Source organism: Chiroxiphia lanceolata, chromosome 3 (genome assembly GCF_009829145.1).
Source record: "Chiroxiphia lanceolata isolate bChiLan1 chromosome 3, bChiLan1.pri, whole genome shotgun sequence".
Taxonomy (NCBI): Eukaryota; Metazoa; Chordata; class Aves; order Passeriformes; family Pipridae; genus Chiroxiphia; species Chiroxiphia lanceolata.
In genome coordinates, this window is record NC_045639.1 from 44,330,169 (window position 1) to 44,350,035 (window position 19,867).

The following is a 19,867-nucleotide window of genomic DNA, read 5'->3' on the forward strand; positions in this document are numbered from 1 at the left end:
TGGTACTTAAAATGAGCTGCAACTTCTTCACCCACTTTCCCCAGTACTAATTGCCTCTTCCTTTATTTTTAAAATGCACTTGTCTCTTGCATGAACTTATTTCCTACTTTGTTCACACCATACATTCTGCAACTGTAGTTTCCCATTATTCAAATTAGCAAAGCATAGAAGAGTACAACAGAAGACATGAAAGAGCTAAACCTACTCACATAATGGGTTTGATTTAATTCCAATAATCTGATAACATTAGGTAAAAATTAAACATTTAATTGCAGGTTAACTACAGATGATATTGGCAAAAACAACAACACAATGTTTTGGTGCCGTAAGGACAAAAAAAGATTATATTTTCAAAAAAAGTACTTCACTTATCTAAACCAATGTTTCCACGTGGCTTTTTTACCTTCACAAAGCACGCATCCTCCATTTACAAATGCAAGTGGAGACTCTGCACAATTATGCAGCACCTTAGCACTAATATAAGAAGTTCTTAAATGGAAAAGAAATAGCAGGAAGAGATTATTTTAAAAAAATTATAAGTTTCTTTTTGTTACAGGCTTTAAGCTCCCAGAAATTGAGACTAATTCTATACAGTGTTTATACATTCTTTTACTCTGAGGATTTTCAAGACTCATGTTACTCAGATGCAATATTTACAAATAGTTTGACAAAAATGGACCCAAGTAGCACACCAGAATTAGTATCTCTAATCACACGTGAAAAGTTAAGCACATTTATAAGCAATTGCAGTACTCAAGCATCATTACTAAATAAGCTTAAGCTAGTTAAAACCTACTTTTAACATCTAATCTGCACCATCTGCACAGATTCCCCTTGACCCTCCATATTTCCTAACACTAACAATAAAAGCAGTGTGGTCGACTGCTGGTCATTGCAGTCACCCTCTCATTGCTTCCGCTATCAAGTTTATCTTTATTGCAAATGTTGCCTTGGTTTAGAAGTTTTCTCCATTAAAATAACTTTAGCATTCATCAGAGCTGTTCACAGGCCAGAACCTGCAAATCTGTGCTCGTGCACAGAAGCAAAAAATTGACTGTAAAACTTTTTATAGTCAGCTTTATTATAAACAGAAGTGAAACTGAACTACATAATAATGTTCTCCAAAGTGAAATCTCAGTTTTGCAATTGGTTCCATTCTAGCAGACTTGGCTTTATGTAAGGAAGGCTGCAGGATCAGGACCTCAAGGACAGCTAACAAAAGCAAGGGGCATGCAGGTAGATAAACACATTTCCAAATAGACAAAAGGAAGCCTACCAAGAAAGAATCTGATTTCCTATGTTCAGTAACAACCCCTACAATATGCTGCCAGGATAAAAATATACTGGGCTGCAGAACAAAGTGGAAGTGCTGTAATTCATCACTGTCTCAAGGATATAAGCGAAGGTCTATAGCAGGAGATAACTGATGCAGCCTACAGACAAACATCTACACTGCAAATCCTAATTTATGGCAATCCTCATAAATTTGTCTCCAGCGATCCCTAACTCACTTCATCCAAAACGAATCCAATTAGCTTTTACAAGTTAAGAATGAGACCTCTCTTAACCCTGGTCACTGCGACTGAACTTGTTACAGCTCAATCACTTGGGCAGCTCCACCACCAGCAGATCTGAAGGGTCACGGACTGACAGCCCAGGGCAGTAACTTTTCTCACCAGCATAGCTGGTGAAATACTGGGAGATATTGTGCAACATTGCACGACCTTAAATAATACTAATTTCAATTAGTATTGTTTTACATAGTCTTCAATTAGGGTAAAACTATTTCATAGATGTCAGTTTAGCTCATGTTTTCAGATTGCTGGGGCAAATTAACCGGGAAGAAGTGACTCAAGTATTTTTAAATAACTGCCTGAATAGAAACATCAGTGCAAGGTTAATTGCAAAGTATTTCCAGAAATCATTTGATATTGTTTCTGACTGGTCCTCATGTGTCTGTAGGTGTTCATACCTTTACCACATTTTTCAAAAAAATGAAGCAGTGCTCTATTTGAGAAAGAAGGCTTCATTATCTAATACACAGGCAACTTCTTCCTACATCTGAAGTACCTTACTGATTAGAATAATTTATTTCTTGTGTTTGTGAGGGTAAAAAACAACCAGCTAAAATACTTAAGGCTTTCAGTGAATATCAGAAGGCAGAACAAAAACAATAAAAACATTTTGTCAGAATAAATTACAGTGTTCTTCTGTATACCTAGTAAATTTCATTTCAGATGTACCATCTGCTTCCAGTCAGACTCTGAAAAATGTTAAACCCACTTTTATCCATGGGTGTTAACAAACGCATAGGGAGGGTAAATGGCTTTCCTGAGGTCACAAAACCAGTTAATGTTTCAGCCCAGATTAGAAACTCTTGGCCAACAGTCTGTATCACCACTAATACTCGCAGCTGGCTCTGCTCTAGCAGCATAGATTCTTTACATCTCTGAAGTCTTACCCTTGAAGGCCCCAAACATCATCACAGGCAGCTCCTTATTTCAATAATGGTCTAGGTAAACAACCTAAGCTTCTGTAGAAGGATATAAGGAAATGAGAGCATCCAGCTGTTGCTGTGTGCTCTGCGACTCGGTACATGAGCAACACTACCTCATCTTTTCCAGACAAGTATAACATTAGTGCTGTGAAGACATGCAACCTAGCATCTCTGGTAAGTCTACTCATAATGAAATGTCTTTCCTGCACTCTATGAACAGTCCTCTTCGAAGCATCATCCTAATTGCATCTAAAAAGTGTTCCTGAAAAATCTACTACTGTGTTTTAGACAAACATGTTCCCTGCAAGAAGAAAGCAATATTCCATATTAAACGCTTGCAGAGTCATTCCTTCAGTTCAGTTTTATACATTCAAAACAATAGCAAATATTTAACTTTAAGACAACTTCTAGTTACTTAAACAGTCTAGTACTACAATTTTGAAAAGAACAGAAATGCTGAGCCTTAATCCCTTCATAGATTTCCCCAACTGGTAAAAAGTGCAAAATCCAAAAATGGGAAGGCAGATTTCAGGGTCTTTTTTTTTTTTTTTTTAAATTTCCTAAGAACTCTTTTTGAAAGAAAATAACTAATAGTCACCTCTGCAAGTTTTAGATGAAGAGCAGCATTTTCAGTTTCCAGGACAACTATTCTTTCTTCTTTGGCCTAAGGAAGAAAACACACCCAGAACTCCACAATAGTAAGAATTTATCAGACTCATTCACTCTGATTAACATTATTTCATTATGATAGCTTTCATTATTACATTCCAGTGCTTCTCACACTTCCGGGATCAAAGGACTACCTACTCCCAATCTCCTAATCACAATAATATTTGTATACAAGCTTGTAAAAATCAAAGTAAATAGTTCTTTATTTCTATACTTTTTGTCCTTTTGCCTGCTCGTGTGGGAATGAACAGGTACACAATTTAACCCCCTCTTGCTTTATGAAACCACCGGTTCTCAGAGAAGTGCAATTTTATTTATTTACACATAACCACGTAAGTTTCCATTTCCAAAGGCAGCACTGTTAGAGGCCTTCCATGGTGTGGCGGCCGAACTATTCCTGAGCACAGGTGCCATCTGCCACAAGAGCTGGGCTTGAGGGAAGGGGGGAGAGCCGCTCACTGCTCTGGCACCCCGTTTCTATCCCAGCCCCAGCAGAAGCAGCCTCTCCCCCATACGAGGCGGCCCGACAAGCCCCCCCACGCCGCCGGACTCAGGCTCCTCGCCTGGAGCCCACTGTTATCGGCAATGGGCAGCATCGGGGAGCGCCGACAGGGACCGCGCGGCACGTGCGGGACTGCAGGCCCCGCCCCCCAACGCCCCAGCCCCGCCCTCGTTCCTCACGCGCAACTGCTGCTCCAGCTGCCGTAGGCGCTGCGCCCACACGGAGCCCGGGTCGAGCCCACGCCGCGGCCGCATCGTCCTCCCCGCTCCCGCGCCCAGGCGGAGCAGGAGCTTCCCCGGCTCCGGCGGGGATTTAACCCAGGACGCGGCTGCGGCGGCCAGGCGGCTGCCATGGTGACGGGCCCGCCCCCTTCCCGCGCTGCTATTGGCTGGACGAGCGTCAGCACCGCCCTCAGCACCTCCCCGTCCGTGAGTGGCAGGGCATTCCACCAATCCTCGTGCAGGGAGGGGACGGGGCGGGGCAGCGCCGGGCGCAGCAGGGCGGGGGTGGTGCTACCCTCGCACCAGGCCTGGCTGAACGGGGAGCGGGCTGCTGTCCCTGGGCACTCCCCTACAGCGTCCCATGGGATAAGTGACATCAGAGGTCCATATCCTTGTCCCCAGAGGCTGGGGGGGATACTTCTGCCCGCCTGCTGCGTCACTTGGAATGAGTGACCTCAGAAATCCATATCCATCATCCAGAGAGGCTGGGGGGATCCCACCACCTGCACCAGCTCTTGGGATAAGGGACCTCTGAGGCCAAGGCAGAGAATTAGGGCAGGGAGTGCAGAAACAGAAGGGAAGCCTGGTGCTCCCCAAGGCTGGTGTGAGGCTCCCCAGTTCTTAAGCCCAGGGGTGCAAACCTCACACCACCAAAAAGGGCGAGGAGGAGGAGGACAGAGCTGAGAGCTCTGACACTGGCTACAGGATTTCTGCCCGTGAGCAGTTGGTGCTATGTGCTATGGGCTAAGGCTGCAAAGGCCACAAAGCAGATTAAGGGATATGAACATCTGTTACGCGGAGTGTGCTGGTAATTGCGCAACCTGGAGGATGGGAAAGCTGAGGAGGATCCAGTCAATACGTATAGAAACCTGATGGGAGAGCATGAACACCACTGCACCACAGGACAGGAGTGTAAGGGTAGTGTGAGGGTGGTCAAACACTAGCACAGGCTGGCCACAGAGGTTATGGAGTCTCCACCCTTGGAGCTACTCAAACTCCAGTTAGACCCAGCTCTGGGCAAGCAGCTGTAGCTGACCTCGCTTTGACACTTGGTGGAATGATGCACCACAGAGATCTGAACACAGCCAGTGTTAGGGCTGGACTTAGGACAAGGACAAAGCCTGTGGGTTCAGCTGGTGTGGGAGTCCTGAGAGGCTGCCCAACACAGGAGCTATTAATCCAGGCTGTGGCTGGGGGTCTAACATGGTGAGGTGAATACATGACATACAGTAGTAATACTCCTTAGTGCTGTGCTGTGTTGCACTGAAAGATTAACATGATCTTGAAAGCAGTCATAATACCATTTGACTATAAAATATGAGAGTATGCCAGAGACAAACATGTCAGCGTCTTGGAAGTGGGAAATAGCACTATTTTTTGCACTACAGTTGCTTGGGGGGGGGTTTAAACCAAAACCAACATGATAATTACAGAAGAATCCAGTTCTGCAAAATAGAGGTCTCAAGTTACTGTCTACTGAACATGCAAATGCTCATACGGGCAGCAGAAAATCCAAAGACACAGCAGCGAATCTTTCCATGTTTGGCACAAAGGGATAACAATCCTTTACAGCAGAACCCAGATGCAAGCCATCTATCACAGACCAAACCAAACACCCCTGTGCATCTCCTTCCACTGTCTTCTGTGATGCTGCAACTTCAAAAAGTTGCTATGACCTGTAGCCTCAGTTTAAAAAAAGACCCAGCTGGCTGGTTGCAGTTGAGTTTGGGATGCAAAAGTGTAACTCAGTAGTTTGTCCTTGCAACTAGTTCTGCGTTGGTGGAAAAATGAGAACTAACAAATGGATAAAGGATAAAAAAAAGAGTTCAAAAGTGCTGCAATGTTGTGGATGTTACAAGATGTTGGCGCTAAGTAAGGCAGACAGGATTTTATCAACATTAGCTATTTTGGGGAGAATAATTTAATAGCTTGAGGGTGTGACTCACAATTCTTCACAGAGAGCTGTGATTTTTATTTGTAATGCTTATCATCCTTCAGCAGCAATCAAGTCAGAACAATGTTATTTTCCAACAAAACTCAGCTTCATCTCGGAAGTGTAATGGTTAATCTGTTCCCTATTGCAGGTTTCATCCACTGTTAATGAGATTAAGGATCTTGTTTCTGTAGGTTGTAACAGCCAAGACTTAATTTATTATCACTCTGAACTAGTAACCTAAAACTGAGCATCCATAGACTACTCTTATTTAGTCATTTCTCTGTGCACCTCTGGAAGGTTGGATAGTACTGAAAATTGTCCCATCTGTATAAAAAAATAAACATAAAATCACAGTATGATCTGTGACTCATCATAACAGCAGTAATTATTTTTAGGGATTTTCCTTCTATTTCCAGATTTTAGGAGAAGCTGCTTGGTGGGCAAGGAACATAAGTCTGTCAGTGAGATCTAGGCAAGAAACAAACATGAAATCCAGCTATCTTCTGGAAACGCTGCCAGGCTGTACTCTTAGCACAACTTTCTACATCAATTCTCTGCTTTGAAGAAATCTTGGTTTTTACCAACTTGATCCCATCTTTCTCCTGCAAATGCAGAGCCCTGCCTTATTACAGAACCTTCTGTGGAACTGGAGGGCCAGAAATTCAATGAAATTGTCTAAGTCCACATTTAACTACTAATTTTAGCATCAGTGAAATACCGCCCACAGATTATAAAATCCATCAGTGGATTATAAATCTTAGGTACTACTAAGCATTGTCTTGAATACTTCAGTGCATTTCACTTTAACCTCAGCAGTGGAACCCACAAGACCTATGAGGTCCCAGCTCCAGCATTCTGATAACAAGTCATCCATTATAGCATTCCCAAATACAGTAACAAGAAACAAAATGAGTAGAAAAACACTTGGGAAAACTACCAAGAGAGAAGGCTGCTACCCTCTTGTGCCAAACATGGAGATGGTCTGCCTTTGGGTTTTCTACTGCCTGTATGAGGCGGCATTTGCCACGCTCAGCAGACGGTAACTTGAGATTGCTGTATTGCACACAGCCTTTAGGAGGTTCATTTGAACCTCCTAAAACATTATTCAGTGAAGCTGTAAATACTTCATTCCACATTTTTAGCAAGACATTTGCTTCAGCAACTATAGGTCAGTCCTGTGCATCTGTTACCAAGAATAAACTGAGATTCTCTGAGCAGGTGTATTGCACTGTGGTGTCCCTAAAAAGTTTACCTGCCATTATAGATGGGAAATAAGTCACCCAACTCCAAGTTTTTAATCTGTGAGGCTTTGCCTTCTGGGCCACATAGCCACTAACTAACCACCTGAGACAGCAGCATCAGTTGAAAAAACAGGAGGAAGAGCCAATGTTTTTCCATTCTTATCATCACATACATGAACTACTATGTGTGTTTTAAGACTATTTTTAATGAAGCTCATTTTTTATCACTGTATTTTTTGATTACTTGTTATCTAATTGAATTAGGAGGTAAAGAACGATCTTACACAGTTATCACTGTAAGGGCCATCATCAATTAAAATACCAAGAGCTATGCTGCCAAGGCTGACAACTCATGTTCCTAATGCAAAGCAGATGCTGTTCTGCACTGTTCAATGTCATCACACCAGTGTGCTCACTGAGCAAACTCAACCTAACTGGGCAAGGCACAGCCTAAAACTTTTTCCCCACTGATAACGCATTACCAGTGCTGCACATCACACACAGTTCTTCCCCCACAGCCCCTGGACTACTTTGGTCTGGAAATCAATGTTTCTATGACACAGTTCACAGCTGCAATAACTGTAGTCTCACCAAATACACCACTTTTTGCTTCTACCAGGTTCTTTGTTCTTGCTTAGACTGAGGGACTCCCATAGAGAAAAGCAATGGATCGTTTCCTTTTTCTTCTAGGCTAGACATTCTACATTCAAGTAAGTTCTTTTTCCTTAGGCTATTCTTACAGTCAAAAGCTACAGACTCAAAACATGAATAAAAGATTTCCTTCAGCCATGACTTGAGGTCCTGGCAATCATACTTGCAACATACTAAACAACACTTCCAGCTTTGTGAAGTTCCTTTGTCTCCTTCCCTGCCTTTATACGCATATCTCAAACTAAAATCCAGATTGTCCTTAACAGTGATTTTGAAAATTCAAGAATGTTTGACCCCACAACTCAAGAGATTAAGGAACTCACCTGGGAGGAGGCATAGGTGTCTCTCAATCCCATCTCCAGTGGACATACATCTACAGCAGAAGGCATGTACAGCACTTCACTGAAGTCTGGCTCCCTCCCCAGGCAGTGCTTAAACTGCTCACTCCCATTAACCACAACAATCACAGTGGAGACTGCATGCAATACTATTTACTTTTCCAAAAGAAGCCATGTTCCAGGTTCCTTTTTGTTGTTAGAAAAACAACTTCAGTATACAAATACAGTACGACTAGCCTGCAAAATTGAGCCCCACTGGTATTTACTACTTCATACGTTGTTGTTTAAGCTGTAGAAATCACTTCTTTTACGTCAGTGCCACAGTAGCAAACAACACTAGGCCAAGAAATTCTCCTTTCTGATCCATGAAGATCAGCCTCCTTCATTGATTCTCCATGTAAAATTAATTTGCAGTTTTCATCTACTTACTAGGAGACACACCAACTTTGCTTGTAAATTTATTTTAAGAGGACAGGTAAGGCAAAACATACAAATAGCCCCTTTGTTTTATGATAACGTTGTTAGGAACGCAGAATTAAATAACAAACAGTAGAAAAAACATTTAATGCAAAGTTAAATACAATACAAACTTTATTAAAAATAGGTTGCAAGTGAAATACAGTAGAAATGGGAAACTACAGCAGTTTTGATGTTTTTCATAATAATGCACAGACAAATATGAAAAGCACTTTTACACATATTCACACTTGACCCGAATGCCCAATAGCGGCCAAATCCACTCAACTGAAGGTTATAGGTATTTTTTTGCTAAGCCTTTTTCAGAATCCAGCAGCAACAGTAATTCAGCAACAGCATAAGTTTTTTCCTTAAGGAAAGCTTGTCACTGTAAGGCTGCTAGTGTTCTCAAGATAAATTGGGAGAGGCTTGCTTTTCCTGATGAACAGACATAGCAAGCATGCAGATCCTTCATTAACACTTTGAACCAGTTTAATCTTCTACTTCATATTTAACAGGTGAAACGGTAAAAGCACACTTTCAAATAAGAAACCTGAAATACGTAAAAAATATTTACACTCCAATTTTCATTAACTTGCATTTATTTATCATACAACTCTTATTAAAAGTGATTTCTTTCCTAAGGCAGTGAAAGTCTACCCCTTTGTATCTGGAAGTGTGCACAATTCCCTAAATATATATTTATAAGAGAACAATATGATACAGGAAAAAAAATCATCTAAAGCCAGTAAAGGGCTTTGTCAAATAGAAAATTTATTTGGAATCACAATATATATTGTCTTAACATCACACAATGAGAAAAACTTTGATGAGGTCCTTATTCCCAACATCATCAGCCACATAAGCATAGCTGAAGAAATAGTGGGAGGAAAAAGATTAACAATTTAAAATTAAATAAGGCTATTACAGTGTGAAAAAATAGCTTGAACTGCCAAAAATGTTTTCAGTACAACAGTAACAGGATGTCAGTAAAGCCAGCTAGACTGAAGAAGAGCTCACTAGCACTGCTTCCTCGGCATAAGCAGTGATGGTTCCTTGCCAGCACACCAGCTCTTTTAATGACCTTACTAACATTCCCACTCCCAAACTGCAGTATTCTGTTTGATGCTTCATACTTCAGTCTTTTTCTCTAATATGCCAGTTCACATCTCCATAGAACAAAAAAATCTATTGCTGAACTGGTAACAGACTTTTGAATATGGTTCCATGCCTAATTACCTAATAACTTCTAAATCTGCCTTTGTCAGAAAACATATGTATCTGTTCTGCTCACCTTGAAACTGGAATCATTACTCCTCACCTTCAACATATTATTAACATTTTGGTCCTAGCTGATGGAGGGCCACTAGTGTAGGCTACTATCTATTGCTTATGTAATTTTTAATGAAACAGTTAAACAAAGGTTTTTATCTTCCCATTTTTGAAAGTCTGAAGCACATAGAGTGAGGATGCATCAACATACAGACTTTTCCATAACTACAGATAAACTCATAGGCAACCATTTTAGACCCAACAAATATGTAGGACTAGAAATGTTTTTATTCCAAGGTTCTACCTACAGAATGTGTGTTATTCCAGTACTAAGTAATGGTAAGATCTGTATTGATATGATCATTCTATAAACACCATACAGTATGTCAAACTTGCATATGAAGTCTCAAATTTAAGGTGGCCCAAATATTGCCTTCTTATCAAACAACCTAAAATACTAATTTTCTAGTGCACAGCTTAGTTTAGGCAGTTCAAGCTATTCTCACTCTCTCTGCTCAGCAGCTAAAACAAAAGTGTGTCTGTAAAACACCAGGAAACAGAACTTGACAAGTGCTACTTGGTCTGGTGCACAAGAACTTAACCCCCAAAACAGAAAAGAAAAAGTTACCTTCACGTGATTCATATCTTTAAAATTTTACAGTGCTTTCATTGTATAAACCACAAGCTCCTGGCAAAGTAATCAGTTTTCTTGCTATTGCAACATCTCTAAATCTTAATTAACAGTCTTAGATATAGAGGAATCATAGTCACTCCTTTCAGAAAACATTCATTTTCTGTTCATTAGTAGTGTGCCCCCCATCTCAATCCCTCAATTTGGAGATCTTCCATTACATCTGATAAGGTGCTTTAATCTTATTTTGTGTTCAACTCATTTTCCAGTTCCATTAGTTTCCTAGAAGCTTTTACTTTATTAGAAACATCCTGACCCTGTGAAAAAAGTCGCTGGCGTTCCCTGAACGTCAAGTTTTCTGGTGCTCCAGGTAAATCTGCATCTTGACTGGAAAGGAAAAAAAAAATACTTTCTTAAATTCTGATCTCCAATACCCTTAAACATAATAATTCTTAATTACATGTATTGACTACAGCAAGAGTCTCCACTCTGTGTTCTGCAAGGTTTTGTTCCCCACACATACCTTTAATTGTGCTATCACTTAAGACAAATTTATGGCTTATGACCATTTCTTGCATCTTAATATTAATGGAAATGCCTGCCAATTTTCAAAGTGAAGGGCAGGTATAAACTAAGGTTCTGTCTATATTAGCACAGCATTGCTGCTCTGGCTAAATTAGCAAGCTTTTCTATGGTGGTATAGGTCTAAGAAAAAGCACTGGAAGACAAAGCATATCTTCAGTATGCTGTGTGGTAAAGCTTGTATGAGACATATATACAGCTTGCATTATTGACACTTATTGCAAGTTTGGTAAGAATCCCACTTGAGAGGTTCTGTTCAGAGTCATAAATACACATAAAACAGTTGCTGCTGTTGGTTTACATAGATCATTTGGTTTACTTAGTTGTAGTGCCAAAATTTGCTGCTGTTCAGCAGTGCTTCAGATCACCTGGGGACTTGTGGAGAACTTAGCTGTGGTTTACAGTAACCCATGACAGAGACAACTGCAGAACTAATGATTAGCCCACGGAGATACAATAACAGCAACAGAAAATACTGCAGAATTAAGCAAGTCAGGTGTATAAAAGTTCATGGAGTCCTGTATGTCACCTTTTAGATCTTTTGTCTCTTGGATCCCGATAACCTTCCCCAGCAGCTGCTCCTGTAGATCCAGTGTATGAATTTATTCCTTATGCAAAAGAAAAAGTATGTTGAAGGACTGCAGTTACAACACAAAAGTTTTATGCTGCATTCTTCAAAAGGTGCAGTGCTTCTTTCAAGAAATAATCGCAAACTAGAATCAGAAATAAATTCAGAGGGTCATCTGACTTCTACAATATTTAAAACCAGTACTATCAAATTCCATCCCCCTCAAAACTGCTTAATTTTTTTATTTCTAATTTTGAGTCAGAACCCATTTTGTTTAGATTATCCAGCACACACAAATCATGGTCTTTATCTTATTATGGCTTATCTGTAAGACAGACATTAGAAGTTGTTCAAGGAGATCGATGGAAAGAGCAACACAGTTATCCTATGACAAGCTCCACAGGAAATAAGTTAGCTGCAGCTGCTCTCTTTCAAAAGCTGAAAGATTAGTATATATCATGTTTGCAGTTCAGTAGTCAGAATTTTATTTTTAGTTTAGTCTAAGTGAACTGTACTACTCAGAAGATGCCCCCTCTCCCCTGCACTTAAATTTCAAGCAACTATCTTGCAGCACTGCACCTTTAGGATGATATAACACAACAGGTTTTATACATTTTATTAATTCTTTCTAAAGGCCACAAGACAAAACCTTTTATTTCCAATCAAAAATTTCAATAATTTAATTTATATTTAAGACCATATTCTCTTAATAACTGTCAAGAAAAGAGTAAAAATGAGTGTCAGCACACTACTCAGATTTGTCTTTAGGTAGTTCTGGTCTCAATATTGTACATGTTATGTCTTGTGAACCTTCTTTGGTACAAAAGGAAATGTTTGCTTCTTCCACTGGTATATACAACTTCTCATAAATATTCAGTAAGAGACATATGATAGTGGAACACACAGGCAAATTTAGTTAGTGTTCTCTAGGCTAAATTTTTTCCACCAAAAATTTGTAGCGGATCAAATCACACTAGGTATGTCAGGCATATGAAGATTTTTTTTTTTGCTCTCACACTGAGCTCTCTTACATTGATGTAAGTACTACTCTTCCCTGCTTTAGAAAGTCTGGATCCACATGCTGTGGTTCAGAGTTTCATTTGCATTAGGGTAATAGTTTTCATCTGAGTGTTGGCTTTTTCCTTGATTAGTTAATGGACTCAATGGTCTTAAGAAACCCAGTGGAAGAAGGCAAGAGAGCAAAATTTGCAGAAGCGTGGTTTACTAGAGTTAACACTCAGAACAGGAAAGAGCTGTAAAGGACAGGAATGTAACAAGAGTCAGCAAGATGGGAGATGGTAAACTGCACAGTGAATTCTGCATTTTGTGCAAACGGCTTTGTACGTTACGCAGGCAGTCTTCATAGAAGCTTGAGCAATCAGGTGAAGTTAACCTGTTCTCATGGCTATTTTAAAAATTATGAAATAAGAGTATTCAGAATTAGTTGTATGGTTTATGAATTAGGCTATTAAAGGCGAAGCATCGTATTACAATATTCCTTAATTGTTACCAAAACCCTAACCAAATCTTTGTGGATTGTCCTTTCGATTGTTTTCCAGGAAAAACAAATGTGCACACACAATACCACTGAACATTTCACTTTCATGAGATTCATTTTTCAATTAAAATTAACAGAGAGCAGCATTGGGAAATGCAATTATATATGAAATGGTACCCTGGATTGTGGATGATGGGAGGCGAGGAAAGTGGTGGTGACAACTAGTGACTGATGGTTCTAGGGTTTCTTAATTCATTACATGTCTTCAAAGTGCCAAATAAGGAAGGGAAGCAAGGCCCTTTGGAAGCCTATGTGTTGTGATGGAAGGCACATTTTACTCTACTATAACTGTTTTCAAGTAAGATCTTCCAAAAAAAAAAAGAAAGTCCTTTGAAAGAACAAAAATTCAGTACAGATATACAGGACCAAAGTTTCATGTCAGAAGCCCGCCATTTCAGAATATTCCTAAGAGCAAGTTGACAACACAGATAGTTATAGTGACTGAAGATAATTTTTTCCACTATTCCCTGTCTTCAGTCTTATTTTAGCTCACTAATTCTCTGCGATATCCAGTGTTCCATAGCTAGAGTCCTTCTGATACAAAACTGGCTGGCTTCATGTGCAGGGTAGGTATAATGGAACTACTTGCATTATAGTTGTAGCACATAGCAGGTAGTGTCCAGTGTGTCTGCTTATACTCCACAGTCTAACAAAAACACACTGAAAAGCTAAAACCTTCCCTCATCTTCCTTTAAGATTTGGAACCTATGACAGAGCCAGACAGGAGTGATAAATGGGCTTGCAAGACCCATAGACATTACTACATCTTGAGATCTCACAGGCAACACCAGGGTAAATAACGAGGCTTTTTTTTCTACCTTTAAATGAGAATTAGTGTGGATACTTTTTTTTACGCAACTTGGGTGCTGTACTGACTCCAAATAGTGAAACTACTAAGCATCAAGTACATCAGTGGGACAGTACTTTTAAGTGAGCTAAACTAATGACACTTCAGCAATACTAAAACTACACAATACTGTTCAGAGCTTCTCTTCCACACTTCCCTCTGGAAGCAGTCCAAATGTAGCAGAAGCCAAATTGCCCTGCAAAGGAAAGGATGTCTTGCTGGAAAATGATGGCTTGACCCTCAACTGAAAATGAGGCAGACAGGAAGCTCAGTGGCTTCATACATATCCTAAATCAGATTCGTATACTACTGCAGCTGGATTAGAAGTGCTTCTGAGAGATGGAAGCAATTCGGAGGCTCATATTCTCCTTGTGACCAGGGTACGCCTCTGAATAAAGCAAGTAAGTGATTTTGCTAATTCATTAGGTAGTCAAAAAAGTGATGAGGGATATAACCATATTGTAGGCTTCCACCTGTGTAACTGAGACTTGAATCCAGCAAAAAAGTTATCCATTCTGCTAGAAGCCAGCCTAAACATTTTCCCCTGCGATCTCACGTAACTTGGTACTCTTTTCATTTTAGAAAAATGACTTGCTCAGCTGGAGTTGGTTGTCAGGCACTTGTTTACTTTCAGCATAAGTAAAAAGAATGAACTAGGGGAATAGAAGAAAATAAATGTAGGAAAAGCTGCCAGCAGATGCTGCTGTTTAAAGATGAAGTATTGTATCAATAAGCTGCAAGTTTATTAGAGTGAGATATACTCAAAGAGTCAAGTATATTAAGATTCCACCTATACAGCAGCAGTTTAAAAAAATTTAGCATGGAACTTTGGACTGGATTAGCTTTGACTTCATCAGTGTAGCTAAACTAGTACTCTGCAGATAAAATATGGTGCTGAGTTACTAGCAACTAGAGCTCTTCTTGAAATTAAACTCCATTATGGTTGGCCACTTGGAGTCACAAAAGAAACAAGATGAGGAGACAAACACAGAGGTGAAGAAGGGATGGGAAGGAGTAAAGCAACAAGTGCTAAGATGAAACTTAGATCTTTGCCTCTCTGCAAGGAAATGCACTTAAAAAACCAGAACTACAGGAATGGTGCCTAATACGTGAAACTAACTGCATGTCCTTTATGTCTCTTGGTGCTTGTGTGTTTCAGATCTACATCTACAAAGGTAATTTTTAAAGCCATTTGCACACACGATTAAAAGAGAGTACCCTGGTACCAACAACGAAGCAGAGGATAAGCTCTGTCCATGAACCCATTAGGAGAGGTTTCCTGTGTTCAAGAAAGGTGCACTTCCAGATGCCCTGAGTAAACAGTGGTCATTCATACAAAACAAATCACTGAAAGATACAGAGTGAAAGCCAAGACCAACAGTACTTTGAATTGGTTGAGTAGCAGTTAAAATAATTTCTGATTCATTGTATGAAAGATGGAATTTTTGTTTTTGAAAAGTTTGGGTAAAGAGGAAGAAAATTTGAGAGATCAAAATAATTAAAAATTGGAGGATTCATATTAATACCAGGATTTAAGTTAGATCACCAGTGTGAAAACAGTGATTAAGTGGAGGGGGAGGGGAAATCACAAAATAAGCGATTCAATCTAGAGCACCAGAGTTGAAAACACGAGGATAGTTCTGTAGAGACGACTGATTTCATTGTGTCTACCTTTAGAGCTGCTGGAATGGATGAAACTCGGTTTGTTTGATGGGGGTGGGGGCTGAGTTTTTTTGGCAGTAGTACTGTTGGCATTGACTGGAGATGACTGGAATGAGTTGGAAAGAAAGATGCCATCTGAAACTGGGCGAGGCTGGCGGGAGGGCTGCTGTTGCTTAAGGGTGGCAGGAGGAAAGTCACCATAAGATTTTCTTGTGCTGGAGTACTTATCCTGACCTGCTAGATTGGAATCCTCCTCCTCCTCATCATCATCATTGTATGCAACAAACTTGGCAGTATAAATCGTGTCAGGGGAGAGGACCTGTGTTTTGAGGTAAGAGGTGTTTCGCTGAGGTGGGGGAGGAGGAGCGTTAGATGAAGGGGTTGGGGATGGGAGTTCATATTCCCGTGGAAGTGGAGGTCTGTACAGACCAGGCTCATCAGGTTCCAGCAATCTTCGTTCAGCTTCATCATGCTGCCTGCGCCTTTCAGCCTCTAAGCGACTGTAATATTCCTCTTCCTGTCGCCTCTGTAAGCCCAGAGGAAACAGAAACACACTGGTCAGACATTTCAGTCTAAGAGAGATTGAAGCTTTCCATCACTGAGCTACAAACATCTCATGTAAATATTTTATTTTTTTTTGTCTCCTTTTCTGGCAGTGAACAAAGAAGGACATCTATGTGGATTCATATAAAGAATATTTACTACTATGAAAAAAACTGGCACTCATGCCTGTGGTCACTAAGGCAACTGCCTGTGTGAACTAAGGGCAATTACAGCATTTATTACTCAAAACGTAACTACAGTTAATAAGGCACAGATTTACTAACTAAAGCTGTAAAGAATCTGTGGGAGAGGAAAATAACTAAAATTAACTACCATCTTAAAAAAGGAACTTTGTAATTTTGCTTCATGCTTATAGAACGTAAGTTAATCAACAGAGCCTTGGAACAGATGATTCCTAACAACACTTCTGGTATAAATACCAGGAAAACTACTTTCATGCAGAAATCAAATTACAAAGAACTTTTCCAAAACAGACATCAAATGAATATTTTAAAAAAACATTTGTAACAGAAACTATGCTAATGATATTTATAAAAGGCTACTGACCATTTAGAAGGCCATGAAATACCTTTTATGGATTTTTTGACTTAAAAAGTTTATTCTTTAACTAAATAACACTTAACTTTATTCAGCTCTTGTCTAAGACGCACTGTAAATTAATACAAGAGTTTATTCAGTAGTTTGGTAACGAATGAAAATGTGTACTTGGGAACTGTATGTTACCAAACCCCTTGCGTATAAGCATAGTAAGCTTCTGCTGGGAATATATGACATTTTGAACAACCACCATATTTTTAATCCACATGTTTAAAGAAATCCATCTTATCTGCTTATCTGTCCACTACTGAGTCAGTTATCCTGAAAAAGATCATAAATCTGGTCTTGTTCACATAGAGTAAAGAATGAAACTCATCCTCTTGTACTATTCTCTAAAACCATTGTACTGATGGTACCAAGTTCCAAGTCTGTAAATGTGCAAATATCTCAGTCAAGAGCTGTCAGTGAAAACCCTTTCAAGTGTGTGATCCAAATGTCATTTGCTTGCATTATCATCAGAAATTAAGAAAGCCTTGGTTGTTTTTTCTTGGTTGCTTTTTTTTTTAAGCTTCCTACAGTATACTTTTAAATACTTTTCTCAGTCCAGATACAGCTTCCTCACTTCTCATCCATTTGCAACCAAAGCTTAGCTCTCTTCTACTCATCAACCCATGCTGCTTATGAGAAACAATTTAACAAAGCATGAAAATAATGTAACAAAAAAAATTAATAAAGTTAATACACCTAAGATTGGTCACCGGGGTTTTTTAAAAATATATTTGCTCAATCTTCCAAGATGATCACCAACACTACAAGATAGCTTTCTTTCTTCTTTCTGAAGTCAGTGTTACTAACAGGCAATCTGAAGAGAAGTAACTGCTCATTCTATAGGAACAAGAGGATCTTAAACACACTAAAAGCCAAATGAACTGCTTTGTCTTCTAGTTTTGATCAATAAAGCTTCTCATGTATAATGTTCTGAAGAAATCGACAATCCTGAACTTTTACAATCTGTTTGACTGCACAGTGACTTATCTGCTGAAATTATTTATTTGCTTTCTAGAAATCAATTCTCTTCCTCCAGTAGTTCAAACATAAAAACAATTCGGATACTCGTTACCACTCCACTGTATTTCATATTTCTCCTTGTATTTTAAAAATACTGAAAAAATATTTAAGTGCCATCTCTGAGATATAGCAAAACCCAATACCACTAACTCATCCATTATATTAAAAAAGGTACACGAGTCATGCTGGGGGACTGAAGGAAAACAGGAGGGAACTGACTTCTTCCATAACTTTCAGAAAGGCTCTGAAGGCAAGTCCTTGCCACTGCTAAAAACCTTCGGACGATAAGCCTACTACCACAATACCAGTCAACTCCAGCCAGCAGGAACGGGCTATTAATTTAATTACTTCTTGGTTTATACTGGAAAAAAGGAAGCCTTGGGCCATGGCCTTTATCACAAGGGCTACTGTGTTTAACTCCTGCTGACCCAACACTGAGCTGTCCCTGGCTAGGAAGAGAAAAGGCCTGCAAGAATCCCTGCAGCACTTGGAATACCACAACCTTTTCTTCAGCCTCTCTCCTGGTCCGCTCCTCCTCTTGCTGTCGTCGCTCTTCTTCCTGCCTGGCCCTGTCTTCTGCTTCTCGTTTCCTCATTTCTTCCAATTGCTGCTGCCGTCTGCGTTCTTCGTCCTGTAACTAACAGAGACACATCTTTAATTTTTTGCCACTCATGTGGGCAAGACGAGTCAAAAAAATCTAACCAAGTACTGGCATCTAAAAATAACTCATTCAGTAGAAAGCGGTATACTACAGATTTCCAGCTGTTAAGAGTATGCTTTGTTACATTCATTTTCCTAAAATCCCTAAGGAAAAAGAAAAAAAAAAGAGGTACACAGAAGTAAATACATAAAAGCACAAAGTACACAGGGAGACATTTATATATATGGACCCCTAGCAGAAGACTGAGGTGACTCACGTTCCAGACAGCTTCAGCAACCATAGTCTCATAGGTACAGTAAAGTGAAATTAAATACTTGGAACCAACAGTCCACAGCTCCAGCAGTCAATTGTTTTTTTCATTCTGGATTAGTATTTAAGCACCGGAAAATCATGACTCATTAGTCAAAGGATCAATCCATTTAAAGTAACAGGCTCGTTCAACAAGTCTGCAAAGAGTCTCAGGAGATAAATAAAATCTCCCACTGTATCTGCAGCAGATGTGTTTTGGAAAAAGCAGAGAACAAGGGAAAGAAAACTTTGACTACTGAGATTAAACAGCTCACATGGACAACTGATGTCCAACAGACAATACTAGTTTATATATGCTTATGATACTGAACTGACAAGAAAACTGAGCAACAATCCAAACTCTGCATGATTCTTTAAAGCTAACAGTATCTAAGCCCTTCATGTACAGGAATATTCAATGGCACAATATTCACAAGTAGAAATTAACCGGATGTTAAACTAACTGGATGTTAACTAAAAAATGCTGTGTTATTTCTTACTGAAGCTATGTTTTAAAGAGATTTTTTTTTTCTTCCACACAAGATTTTTTTATACTGATTGATATAAATCAGTAAATCACTGGATCTTGCTAAAACCTGCATATAACAAGGGTACTTTTCTACTCCTGGATTTGTTTTTACAGTCCAGCTTCACTTACAAAGAAAGACCCTTAAGATACAAAGCAATAGTGATACAGTAAAATTAATTTAGTTTTAATAGACTTTGTGAGGACAACCTTCATGTAAGTATCCCCCCCAGTTAATTAATGGGAAATGTGCAATAGATTCTTAATCAATTTTCCAATCAATTCTGAAAAGGTCTAAATTTCCTTTACTAATTTTCTAGCAATTATTTCCCCCCACTGCTCATTTTTGAGCATGAAAGCTAACGAACAAAATGAATTAATTTCATTTAGGCAGTTATTTGGTGAATGTATACTAGAGGATGCCACCTCCAAGTAAATTTCACTCATTTAGGGCTAAAACTGTCATTCCTAACTAAAAACATATACAGATAAAGATCAATTTGTACTGCAGAGCGGGGAACACAGTAGTTAACTGACTCCCTGCTTGGATTAAGACTTCTCCTTGTCTTGGTTATTAAAAAGACATTATTTT

General features: G+C 39.5%; 2 protein-coding genes across 25 annotated transcripts in view; both read right to left on the bottom strand.

Annotated features, from left to right (window-relative positions):
• Positions 1–4,008, bottom strand: part of KIF25 (kinesin family member 25) — a 41,971-nt gene extending 37,963 nt beyond the window's left edge. Inside the window, exons 1-2 of one of the 2 annotated variants that reach the window (XM_032684017.1) lie at positions 3,848–4,008; positions 3,096–3,161 (exon numbers count right to left, since the gene is read on the bottom strand). In XM_032684017.1, coding sequence (XP_032539908.1) covers positions 3,096–3,161; positions 3,848–3,922 — 141 coding nt within the window. In that variant the 5' untranslated portion in view covers positions 3,923–4,008. Of the gene's footprint in view, positions 1–3,095; positions 3,162–3,746; positions 3,805–3,847 lie in introns of those variants that run through there. The other variant, XM_032684018.1, reaches the window with a different exon arrangement.
• A 4,615-nt stretch (positions 4,009–8,623) lies between these two features.
• AFDN (afadin, adherens junction formation factor) overlaps positions 8,624–19,867 on the bottom strand; it is a 123,586-nt gene continuing 112,342 nt past the window's right edge. For 7 of the 23 annotated variants that reach the window (XM_032684002.1, XM_032683994.1, XM_032684000.1 and 4 more), the window contains 4 exons: positions 18,303–18,437; positions 15,641–16,157; positions 11,526–11,604; positions 8,624–10,801 (listed from right to left, as the gene is read on the bottom strand). In XM_032684002.1, the coding sequence (XP_032539893.1) occupies positions 10,657–10,801; positions 11,526–11,604; positions 15,641–16,157; positions 18,303–18,437 (876 nt within the window). In that variant the 3' untranslated portion in view covers positions 8,624–10,656. Of the gene's footprint in view, positions 10,802–11,525; positions 11,605–15,640; positions 16,158–18,302; positions 18,438–19,867 lie in introns of those variants that run through there. The other 16 variants (XM_032684006.1, XM_032684009.1, XM_032684015.1 and 13 more) reach the window with 6 other exon arrangements.